Source organism: Neophocaena asiaeorientalis, unplaced genomic scaffold, assembly GCF_003031525.2.
Source record: "Neophocaena asiaeorientalis asiaeorientalis breed wild unplaced genomic scaffold, Neophocaena_asiaeorientalis_V1.1 scaffold5, whole genome shotgun sequence".
NCBI classification, from domain to species: Eukaryota; Metazoa; Chordata; class Mammalia; order Artiodactyla; family Phocoenidae; genus Neophocaena; species Neophocaena asiaeorientalis.
The window spans coordinates 1,489,614-1,501,730 of NW_020174698.1; the positions used below are offsets into that span (position 1 = coordinate 1,489,614).

General features: G+C 39.3%; 1 protein-coding gene across 1 annotated transcript in view; it reads left to right on the forward strand.

The window, feature by feature from the left end:
• The first annotated feature begins 9,389 nt into the window (after positions 1-9,389).
• Positions 9,390-12,117, forward strand: part of MTFR2 (mitochondrial fission regulator 2) — an 83,056-nt gene continuing 80,328 nt past the window's right edge. Inside the window, exons 1-2 of the mRNA XM_024759099.1 lie at positions 9,390-9,643; positions 10,269-10,381. Of these exons, the coding sequence (XP_024614867.1) occupies positions 10,319-10,381 (63 nt within the window). The 5' untranslated portion in view covers positions 9,390-9,643; positions 10,269-10,318. The remainder of the gene's footprint in view (positions 9,644-10,268; positions 10,382-12,117) is intronic.

Genomic DNA, 12,117 nt, shown 5'->3' on the forward strand with positions numbered 1-12,117 from the left:
TAGCTGTTGTTTGTTTACCTGATTTTGAGACTATTTCTGTGTGTGTTCTGTACAACTGATGGCAATGGCTTATGTCTCATTTTAGAATACCAGCTTATCTGTTAGTAAAATTACTAACAAGGATGATGTGGCTTTTTGAGGGTTGATAAATACTTTATAAAACTGCTCAAATCCCCATTTTTTATTTTTTCTCCTGGGAAAATGGGAAATTTTACAGTGGGCAATTCTAAGCCATTGTTAATACAGGAATTTCAGACTTCTAGTCTAGCCTTCCTGTTCAGGAACTTGTCAGCCATAATGTTATGATGGAGAAATCAGCATTACTTCTCTTTCTTTCTAGAAATAGTAGTCAGTTAATAACTAAAAAGTGGTGTTTTTTTTTGTTTTTTTAACTTAGTCTTTGTTCACTTTGATTTAGATCTGGTATGATTCTTATCATGCCCCTCGCATTTTCACAGAAATTTGTGTGCTAAGACATACATTTTGACTAATACAAATGACAAGTTATTCCTTCAAAACTTTGTTAAAGAAGTAAGAACTCTGTACATGTATGCTGAACTATACCGGGTAATTTTAACACTGTACCAGTTACCTACATAAAAATGTGCTATTTTATTTATTAGGGACATTTATTTTTAAAGAGAGTTAGTTGCTTTTTTCCTTTTCTCTTTGGCTTTTTTTTTTTTTCTTCCTTTTTTCTTTTTGGGCACGGCATGTGGCATCTTAGTTCCCTGACCAGGGATCCAGTCCTTGCCCCCTGTAGTGGAAGCGCAGCGCCCTAACCACCGGACGGCTAGGGAATTCCTCTCTTTGGCTTTCAACTGGAATCCCTTTGGAAAATACTTTGTTCCATATGGAACAATATTTCTTTCACTTTCAGAAAGAGAAGTACAGAGACCTAAGTTTATGAAGTTGCTGAAAAGGGAAGGGACATGGAGAAATAAACTTCACCTTCATGGGATTGTATTTGACTAGACTCAGTCTATGAGTAGTAGATTGTGATACATCCTTTAACAAAATTTTAGAATATTATCTGTTACATATATTTAGGGTTCTCAAATAGTTGAAGCCATTATTGTTAAATCTGAATGTCAAGGGTCTAATTGTTCGGTTTATTGAGGTAGATGTTAAAAATTTGGAGTCTATGTTAATGAAGTTTTAAGTGAAAAAGTTATTAGTTTCTTTGAATTCAAGAATATATTGAAATTAGTTATTGTATTCCATTGTCTGACTTGAGAGCTTTAGTAGAGGTTATGTAAATTTATGAGCTGGACTCATGTTTTAGAAGCATTCAGTAGTGATCAGTGTGTCAGGTACACAAGTGAAGCCAAAGTTGTACATTAAGTGTGCTAGCTTTCTTTATATTGTTGTATTACCTCCTAGTACTTTAGCTTTTAAAAATGGATCCCACTGGTTAAAAAAGAACAGGCATTAGGATGCCACTTACCACCACTACTAGGAGAAAAATTCCAAACAATGTGTCTTAATTATAACGATCTGTACATAAAGATTTTTCCCAAGGATGTTTTAGGCATTTCACAACAGTGAGCGGATTTACAGTGCTCTTAAAGTGCAGACGATAATCTTGATTCTTGCAAGTAGAAAAGGGTTGGGTAAGTGGTTTTAATGGTATTCTCCTAAGAATTGGGATCAGATTTTTCTTAGTAACCTCTTAGGGTTGCCCAGCTTCCTGATTCAGTAATAATGAGTCCTCTTTTTAATGAAAGTAGATGATATATATTTAAAATAGATAACCAACAAAGTCCCACTGTATTTGTACAGGGAACTCTGCTCAATATTCTGTAATAACCTAAATGGGAGAAGAAGTTGAAAAAGAATAGATAGATGTGTATGTATAACTGAGTTGCTTGGCTGTACACCTGCAACTAACACAACATTGTAAATCAACTGTAGTCCAATATAAAATAAAACAACCCTCCCCCAAAAAAATACCCGCAAAAATAAATTAGGAAGAGCAGAATAAAAGTAGATGATAGTTAAGTACACCGTACAGTTAGGTGACGAAAGGATGTATTTTCACAGCATGAACTCTATTTGGCAATGATAACTTCTTGGTATTGTCATAGTAATTGCAAATTCCATGGCTTGTAAAGCGCCACTTAAAATTAAGAATACCACTCTCACCCAATCTAGTCCTTGAGTATGGGAGGTCGTAATTTTTTCTCTCTTGTACTGGAAGGGGAAAACTAGAAGCCTTTTGTTTTTTGGCCGCGCCACGCAGCTTGTGGGATCTCAGTTCCCTGACCAGGGGTTGAAACCGGTCCCTGGCAGTGAAAGCGCCAAATCCTATCCACTGGACCGCCAGGGAATTCCCTAGAAACTTTAAGCTTCCAGGGTACTTCTAAGCCTGCCATGAGGGTAATGTTAAATACACTTGGAATATTTTTGAAAGATTGAGTATCACCAAATGTAGACATAAAAAGATACTTACAATACAGAATTTAACTGGTTAATGTCAGTATACAGTTATTTTTTTATGCCTTCATTTGGTGATACTCAACTTTCAAAATCAACGTGTTGGCTGTTTTTCACCCCTGTGATAACTGTGGTAAAGATGCTCATCATTTGCCCCAGTTGCTGCAGTATAGTCTTCTGATTTGGACACCTTGACCTTTTAATTGCCATCTGTGGGATGTTTTTCAAGGGGAAGTTGTCTTTTTTAAGCTAAAAATTCTTCGATGACTTCTCGTTGCCTAAATCTTAGGATGAGCTATAGGAATATCCTGTGAGCAGCTTTTTTTTTTTTCCTTTTGCCTTATCCCACTCCTTGTTCACTTACCTATCCTAAAATCTTACACCCTACCAAAAATCCTAAAAGTTCCTCTTTTGTCCCCATTCCTTTAGGCTGGCAACTCATTCTGTGTATGTGTCATGCTTTGCTAGAATAAATGTTTAGTCCTTAGCATTGTGTATTGTGTAAGACATACATACCATAGGTATGCAATAAATGCTCCTTGGGTGTATAAAAGAAAGCATGTTAACTGCGTGTGGATATATAGAAATTTGATTGGTATGAGTCAGTTAACGGCTCCTGCTAAAACTTAAGTCAATCTAAGCCACCTTAAAAATGAGCTGAACTGGAGAGAGTTCAGATTGCTATGAATAGAAGAGTTGGAACCTTAATCTTTTTATACAGGCTCAAGTTACCTCTTGTGTGTTGTTTTGGAGTACTGTGATTTTAAGGGAAAACATTTAGTATATTTAAGGAAGGAGAGCCAGAAGCTTGAGGTCTGAAATATTGTCATATGAATAATTGGAAAAGGTACATTTACTATAGAAAGGTGATGACCTGGATGAGTCCTTGATAGAAGTCTTCAAATACTTAAAGGGCTGTCCCTTAGAAGAGGAAATAAAATTCGGATCACATAGGACCAGGAAGAGCATTTGATATCACTTTGCCTAGCCTCATCATTTTAACATGTTCCATATTTGGAGGGCAGAACCAGAGCCAGTGGATTAAAATCATAGATATATAGACTTGTTGACTCAGTGAATTAATTTTGATAACCAGATATTTAAAAAGAGTAGGCATTGACATAAATCACAGCAATATCTTTTTGGATCCATCTCCTATAGTAATAGAAATAAAAATAAACAAGTGGGACCTAATTAAACTTAAAAGCTTTTGCACAGCAAGGAAACCACAAACAAAACAAAACCCCTACAGAATGGGAGAAGATATTTGCAGACAATGTGACCAACAAGAGATTTGATTGGTATAAGCCAATTAACAAGAATCTCCAAAATATACAAGCAGCTCACACAGCTCAATATCAAAAAAACAACCCAAAGGAAAAATGGGCAGAAGACCTAAATGTTGATGGCCAAAAGGCACATGGAAAGATGCTCAACATGGCTGATTATTAGAGAAATGCAAATCAAAACTACGAGTTATCACTTCATGTGGGTCAGAATGGTTGTCATCAAGAAGTCTAGTAATAATGCTGGAGAGGGTGTGGAGAAGAAGTAACGCATTTACACTGTTGGTGGGAATGTAAATGTAAATTGGTGCAGCTACTGCAGAGAACAATATGGAGGCTCCTTGAAAAACTAAAAATAGACCTACCATGTGATCCTGCACTCCCACTCCTGGGCATATATATGGAGCAAACCATTCTGAAAGATACATGCACCCCAGTGTTCATAGCATCACTGTTTACAATAGCCAAGACATGGAAGCAACCTAAATGTCCATCAACAGAGGTATGGATAAAGAAGATGTGATATATATGCACAATGGAATATTTCAGTCATAAAAAAATGAAATAATGCCATTTGCAGCAACATGGATGGACCTAGGAATCATATGATATTGCTTATATGTAGAATCTTAAAAAAAAATACAAATGAACGTAAATACACAAGTAGACCCACAGACATAGAAAACAAATTTATGGTTACCAAAGGGGAAAGGGTGGGGGAGGGATAAATTAGGAGCTTGGGATTAGCAGATACACATTATACAAAATAGATAACCAACAAGGACCTACTGTAGCACAGGGAAGTATGCTCAATATTTTGTAATAACCTATAAGGGAAAAGAATCTAAATTCTTTTTCTGTATACCTGAAATAAATACAACATTGTAAGTCAACTATACTTCAATCAAAAGTAAAATTAAAGGAGTAGGCAGCTTGTGAATATCATAGTTTTCTGCTTATAGAAGTATGGAGAATCTGGATATCTCCCTAGCAGGAATACTGGGCTACCTGAAGCTGAACTTTTTTCTAGCCATCTGAACTACTTAAGAACTACATTTTACTCTCAGGTGCTTGCTTTATTAAACTGTGTGTTATCAACTGAAATTACCTGTGATAATTAAAAAGAAATGCTGTATTATTGCTACAGTTTTCAATGTGATAGGAATGAACTTCAATATTTAAGACTTATGCTGTATTCTTTTTTTAAATTTTATGATGACTGTCTTACAGTAGCAAATTATTTGCTACTGTAAGACAATATAAGTTATTTGGAATTTTTATGAAGTAGAGTTTTTTTCTTTTTCCCGTTACTTGGACCATGAGAGTTTTGAAAATTATGAGTTGATTATTGCTAAAAAATGAAAAGGACTAAATGGAAGTATTAGGAGTAAAGATGTTTAACTGGACTGTCTGGATGATCCAGAAGCAGAGTAAAACCAGGACATCCTTTAACTGTTTTCTGTGTTCTAAGTTTTAATCAACTCTTTTTAAGTGTTTGAGAAAGTCAAGGCATATCTCTTTGTGGACATACGATTGTATCAGAAAACAGTATAGAATCTGTTAAGTCATATGGATTTTCTAAAACTAATGGAACCAGAAAAATCAAGCTGCCATTCACCTTTATGCTTTTAGAGAGGTCTAAATATTTTTGTTCAAAAATAGTATGAGTAGCCAATAAACACATAAGACCTTTGGATTCAAACACTGCAATAACCTAGGCTTTTATATGTTATTTAAAGGTTCAAATAAAATAATTCCTGCATTTAGACTTATTTAACTTAGATTTTGTAATTTTAATATATCACAAGTAAATAGCAATTTATAAATATATAGTAGGTATAGATACATAGGTAGTAGTTCTCAACTGTGTTTTACGTTACTTAGTCATTTTTATTGTCAATACAAAAAAGCAGAGGAGATTTTCAGGACAGTTTAGTTTGAAGCATGATTTTAATATCAAGGAAAATCTTGGTCCTAATTAATGTCAACTAATACTTAAAAGTTTTGAATAAACAATTGTAAAGTTTTAATGAACCTTTAAGAAGTATGTAATCTTTTAAATAGTGCTGGTTGGTTTAAGTGTACTGCATTACTACTGCCCCTGAGAGGTTTCAAGCATAGGTAGCAGAACAGAAGGAAAAAGGCCCTAAGTATTATTTTTTTTGAAACGTATAACTAAGTGAACTTTCTGGGCTGGGCATGTGCATCCCAATCTGGATATCACCTTTTCATGACATCCTATGGTTAAGGTTGGAGAGGCTATTGCCTACTTGTTAGAATGTTACATTGTATCCTGCCCCATTAAGATAATTATAGTAATTCGAGTACTGCTAATCACCTAAAACTTAGCCTTGTGTCAGAGGCTAATGGGGTTTCAACTGGGCAGTTGGCAAGATTGAGTACACATCTTTCTAGCCTCTTTTCAAGCCAGCCCTCAGCCTCCATTTGTTCATTGGGAAAGTATGCCTAGCATTGGCTGTAAAGTTGAATAAATTATTGATCTCGGGGATCCAGTACATAGTGTGATGATTAACTATAAGGTATTATTAACGGTTCTGGGAAAATGGAAAAAATACATCTAGATAACAAAACTAGTTATTTTTGGACAGCATTGACAATTAAACTAGGTTACGAGCTTTTCCCACGAACCCACAAATATCGGGATGGGGACAAAAGACCAACCTGCCTGGTACTGATTTCTATGTGAGTAGAAGTTAAGAATTGGGGTAGCATCTGACAGGCTTGAAAAGGAGAATCTCAAGTGAGCCTGCTAAAACTGGGAGTTTTTCCTCTCCAATAGTGAGCACAAGGTACCCACAGTAAGGATTAGAGAGACTGGAATACTTTACCTCAGTGAACTCTCAAAATGGACCTGTCAAGGCAAGACTCCTTTTAAGGACGGGACCCCACACTGAGGAGAAAGAACTGAAAGTGGAATCCTAATTCGCAGGGTAGACACGGTGGATTGAGAGGGCCTAGATTCAACTGTGGGAGGGGAACACAGCCAGGAAAATCTTAGAAAGCATGCCATCAAATATTTGAACACTACTCAAAAATGACAGAAAAGGTAGAAAAGATTTACTTAAATTCTGCATCATTCTAAAAGTTCACAAAAGTAATTTCACTTAAAAGTAATAGAAAAATATTAATGTCGAATCTCGTAAAAGGTTGTCAAGATGTGGTATGTATGAATGCTTTAGTAAACAAAATGGAGGAAGGATCACTGGAGAATTAATTTTAGAGGGAAATTGTCAGCAAAGCATTCATGGAGATGTAGCATTTGACCTGGGCCCACCGTGTTGTTACCTAAATCGAAGTTGAATATTGAGCTCTATTAATAATGCACCCTGGGGCTTCCCTGGTGGCGCAGTGGTTGAGAGTCTGCCGGCCGATGCAGGGGACACGGGTTCGTGCCCCGATCTGGGAAGATCCCACATGCCACGGAGTGGCTGGGCCCGTGAGCCATGGCCACTGAGCCTGCGCGTCCGGAGCCTGTGCTCCGCAACGGCAGAGGCCACAACAGTGAGAGGCCCGCATACCACACACACACACGTAGTAATAATAATGCACCCTGAAGGAGGCTTTAGTACCACTGGTTTCCCTTCTCATGCTCTCAAGGGATATTCTCCTTTTGCACCTATTGTGTGCTGTTTGATATCAGATTGGAAAGGGAGGAGGTTGTAAGATCATTATTTATGAAGGCAAAAGGGAAGGACAAGGAACTTGAGAAAATGCTATGTAGGGTCGCTGATTCATTTGCATTCTTTTACATTTGTCCAGCACCCCTCTCCTGCTTTAATCCTTATCTAGCCTAGACTACTGGGCCTGTCACTATAATCACTGTTCTGCCGGTTTCTTCCTTTCAAATCATTCTTGGTGTCTGTTTTCTCTCATCCCATATCCAATTACTTTATTCAACAAATATTCAAATAATTTATCCAACTATTTTATTGAACACCCATCAAATATACCAGGCAGTCTTCTAAAGTGCTGGAGATACAGCATGGGTCAAAACAAATTTCCTATTCTGGAGTTTTGTTTGGCAGGAGGTGGAGCATAAATATACACGGTATAAGTGCTAGGAAAAATAAATCGTGGAGAGAGATGTTCTTTATATATATTGCTCAGAGGAATCGTCTCTGAGGTTTCTACTAGAATGTAAGCTCCAGGAGGGCAAGGACCTCAGCTGCCTTGCTCATTACATTCCCTGTGCCTTAGAATGATGCCTGGGACATAGTACATTCAATGTTAGTTTAATGAATAAATGTTATGGACACACAGAAATTAGTTGAAAAATTCTCCCTTTTTTTTTTTTTTTGCTGTATGGAGGCCTCTCACTGTTGTGGCCTCTCCCGTTGTGGAGCACAGGCTCTGGACGGGCAGCCTCAGCGTCCATGGCTCATGGGCCCAGCCACTCCGTGGCATGTGGGATCTTCCCAGACTGGGGCACGAACCCGTGTCCCCTGCATCGGCAGGCGGACTCTCAACCACTGCGCCACCAGGGAAGTCCCAATTCTCCCATTTTTTGTCTGTGTTGGGCAGCAGCAGACACAGTTGATCCTAAATTATATGTCACTCCAATGCATTTCTCACTGAAATACTAGAAGCAGTAGCTGTTTTTTTTTAATAAATTAATTTTATTTATTCTTGGCTGCATTGGGTTTTTGTTGCTGCACGTGGGATTTTCTCTAGTTGCGGCTAGTGGGGGCTACTCTTCGTTGTGGTGCGTGGGCTTATTGCTGTGGCTTGTTGCAGAGCGTAGGCTCGAGGCGCATAGGCTTCAGTAGTTGTGGCACGTGGGCTCAGTAGTTGTGGCACACGGGCTTAGCTGCTCTGCGGCATGTGGGACCGAACCCGTGTCTCTTGTGTTGTCAGGCGGATTCTTAACCACTGCGCCACCACGGAAGCCCAGTAGCTGTTGTTTCTTATGAAGCCAGTAACCTCAGATCAGAATTGAAAATTGGGATATCACCTGCCAGGACTTGGTGGTCACTTTACCATCGTAGGCTAGGCCAGATCAGCATTGGCAGCCTGGATAACCTGGAGTGTTTCATGAACGAACATTGTAAGTACTGCAATGCTGCAGATTCCTCGATGACAGCGTTTAGCATCTGCTAGTCGCATAAGCATAAAATAGATGTTTGCTGAATAGACGAATGAATTATTAAACAAATCGCGACATTCCACGGCAAGCGGACTTGGGAGAGCGGCCCCACTTCGGGTCTGTATGTAGAGGATGACACACTTTCCCTGCGAAGATCTGTGTGGGGCACGAACTCCGGATCGTGGGCCTGATCCAAGGGCCATAATGGCTCCATACTCTGGGCTGTAGACACCGGTATTATGGGAGCACCCGGGAAACCTAAGGCGAGTCTTGAGCATGCGTCATCGTCCCTGCGCTGCCTGCCCCGCCCACCTGTGCCTCTAGGCTTCTATTGGCTGCCTCGCTGAAGGCCCGCCCTCTTGAAGGAGGAAGACGCTCAGTAGCCAGTCTAAATAACCGTAAATAACCTGACGTCATTACGTAACCAGTCACAAGCAACGATCTTCAGCCTTGTCCAATGAGGTCGGGCACGGGTCATGGCCCGCGGAGTTTAAGTTTAGTCGGGGGACCCGGAAATGGTGAGCCCATTGTGGAGGCAAGGGACAGGCTCGGTGGCGCACGGGCGGAGGGCCACGCTTCCAGCCGAGTTACCCCGGCCGAGTGAGGGCTACAGTGCCAAGCCCTGGGCCAGTGGAGGCGTCGTCACCGCCCGTGGCAGGCAAGCCGAGGCGCACGGGCGGACACGTATGGACGTCTGAGCGCTCTTGGACCAGGACGAGTGCACGCCGGGCCTAGTCCTCTGCGGATTCCGCGGCAAGGTTCCTTAACGACTGCTTGAAGTTCCCGTGATTGCCGAGAGGCTGGGCTTCGGAGGAAGGTAAGCCAGGCGACCATGCTGGGTTAGGAGAGACGCCGAGGGAGCTTGGGGCCAAAGCGAGTGATGTGACTGGGCGCTAGTCTCGGCCTGTTATTTAGTAGTTAGGTGACTAAGTCACGTCGCCTATCTGGGGTTCATATTCTTTAAAATAAGCAAGGAGGTGGGTGGTACTCCGATACGTTAGTGAGGAAGAGCTACCGTTCCTTTTGTCAAAGCCTTGAGTCGGCCCCCTGACTGCTTTCAAGGTTGGGTTGAACTCATCCCTTCTAAGAGTCTCAGCCCAAAGCTTTCGGAGAGAGGGCGCATCGCTGTTGCAACTAACTTGAAGGCTTCCCTGCTAAGTTTCCAATTTCGCTGATTGATATTTATTAACCAGGTCCCTTCAGAGGCTCAAAAAAAATCCTATGACTTTTTAATGCAACTTAACTGATAAATTGAAGTTTCTTTTATCAACCCTTCCCCATTCCCCCGTTCCTTTTTTTCTCTCCTCTCATTAAAATAATGCTGGCAAGAGAGATTAGTTGATGGTGTAATGTGTAACCAAAGGGGTTTTCCAGTTATTTAATACAATTTTGTGCGACAGTTATTTATCAAGAATAATGTTTTCTAATTTTTTTCCCTTAAGGTATCAAGAAACAATGTTTCCTTAAATTTGCTTCTGTATTTGCCTCATCAATGTCATTCATATTGAGTATCTTAAGAGAGATGCTGGAATATTTTGGTGTTCCTGTGAACCAGGTAAATATCTTTTAATGGATTTGAATGAACCTGTTGTATTTGTTTGAGGTCTTATTTTAGAAATGATTTATATGTCAACACTCAAGGCAAAATTGTTACTTTTCTATAGGTGTAACAAAGGCGAGTTTCCTTTAGTATAGCTTTGATAGTTTGAGTTAAAAAAGGGATAAGATTATCAGGAACCCGTTTATTTGATAGGTCAAATGCCAACGAAAGATACAACCGAAGCAAAAGATAGACATGACCTTCATAGATAAAATATTTTAAAAATATCTAGTGGCTTTATTTAAGGTAATTTAAGTTTGATACTTCGATATAGAATGGCAAGTTATAGCTCAGCAAATTCAGAATAAATATTAAGGGGAGAGGTTGGCTTAGGTGCGAGAAGCATAAGCAGATCAAATTTTGTCTCCTTACTGAGTAGCTATGACATCTAACACAATATGCTTGTTTCTGTAGGTGATGCAGAGTAGCAGTACATGGTTCTTGTATTCATGATGCTTAAAATATAATATGAGATATAAGAAACGTATACAGATAACTGTAATACAGGACTGAATATAAGAGAGACACAAAAATAATAGGGGGGCTTACAGAAAATGGGCAAATTGTTGCTGTTTGGTGTTGTGAATTAGAATAGACAAGGATAATTAAAATGTTTTAAACAAAAGTTGAAAAATGATGGAGCCATTAATATAAATGGACAGTTCCATACGTGAAACTACTTTGAGTAGGGAGATAAGTCATATGTGCTGTTGGAATATATAAATACAAAGGTCCTGCAGATAATTGGGTATATGGTTCTGGAATGTAGGAAAGAAAAGAGATTCAGATTTGGAGTGATCGACATTCTTTTGATATTTGACTTTGATGACGTGTAATGGAGGATGTCTCTGGATGTTATTGAAGCATTTTGAATTTCAGAATTGGAGAGATTTAAAGACAACAAAGACTGAGTGATTGTTGAAGATTTGCTTATCAGTAGATTATTGATGCCTTTAGGGATTTCTGTAGGTGGAGAGTGGCAGCTGAACTGTAGTAGTTTGAAGAATGATTGAGGAAGGGAAGTGGCATCAGCAACCTTCTTTTGAAAAGTTTGTGAAAAGAAATTGAGAGAGGCCATCAATCTGAAGGAAAACTGCTTAACCCAAAAGAGCATGTGTTCTTGTTAATGAATAGTGGGAAATTAAGTTGGATAGATAGAATAGGGCCAAATGGCAGAGGACCTTTGAGAGTGATTGGAGAATGAATACGCAATTCATGGAGTATGTTATGACAACTGAGCTGGCAGAATTGATGGAAGGTTGTGAGGCTGGCTGATGGAATCAGTATTTAATGGTTAGAGCCGGGTGCTTGGATATGATCAGATAAATTCAGAACCCTTGCCATTTAAAAGCAGAGGAATGGCATGACTTTGTGCAGAAGATTCTATGTGCTGATGACTTTCAAATCATTCTCTCTAGCCCCAGTTTTTCTCAACAAGTCCTATGGCTTCGATTTTTACCTGGCATGTATTCTGTATGCTGGTGATTCCCAAATCCATCTTTCTAATGCAGATTGTCTCCTAAGTTCTAGAACTGTGTATCCATCTGCTTACTGGATGTTTCCATGAGGATGCTGATAGGATGCTACCTCTATATCTGTGGCTTATAATAAACTTCGTTTTCCTTATGGGATCTCAGGAAAAATGAAAAGTCCAATTTTTAATGCTTTTTTTTTTTTTTTTTTTTTCGGGA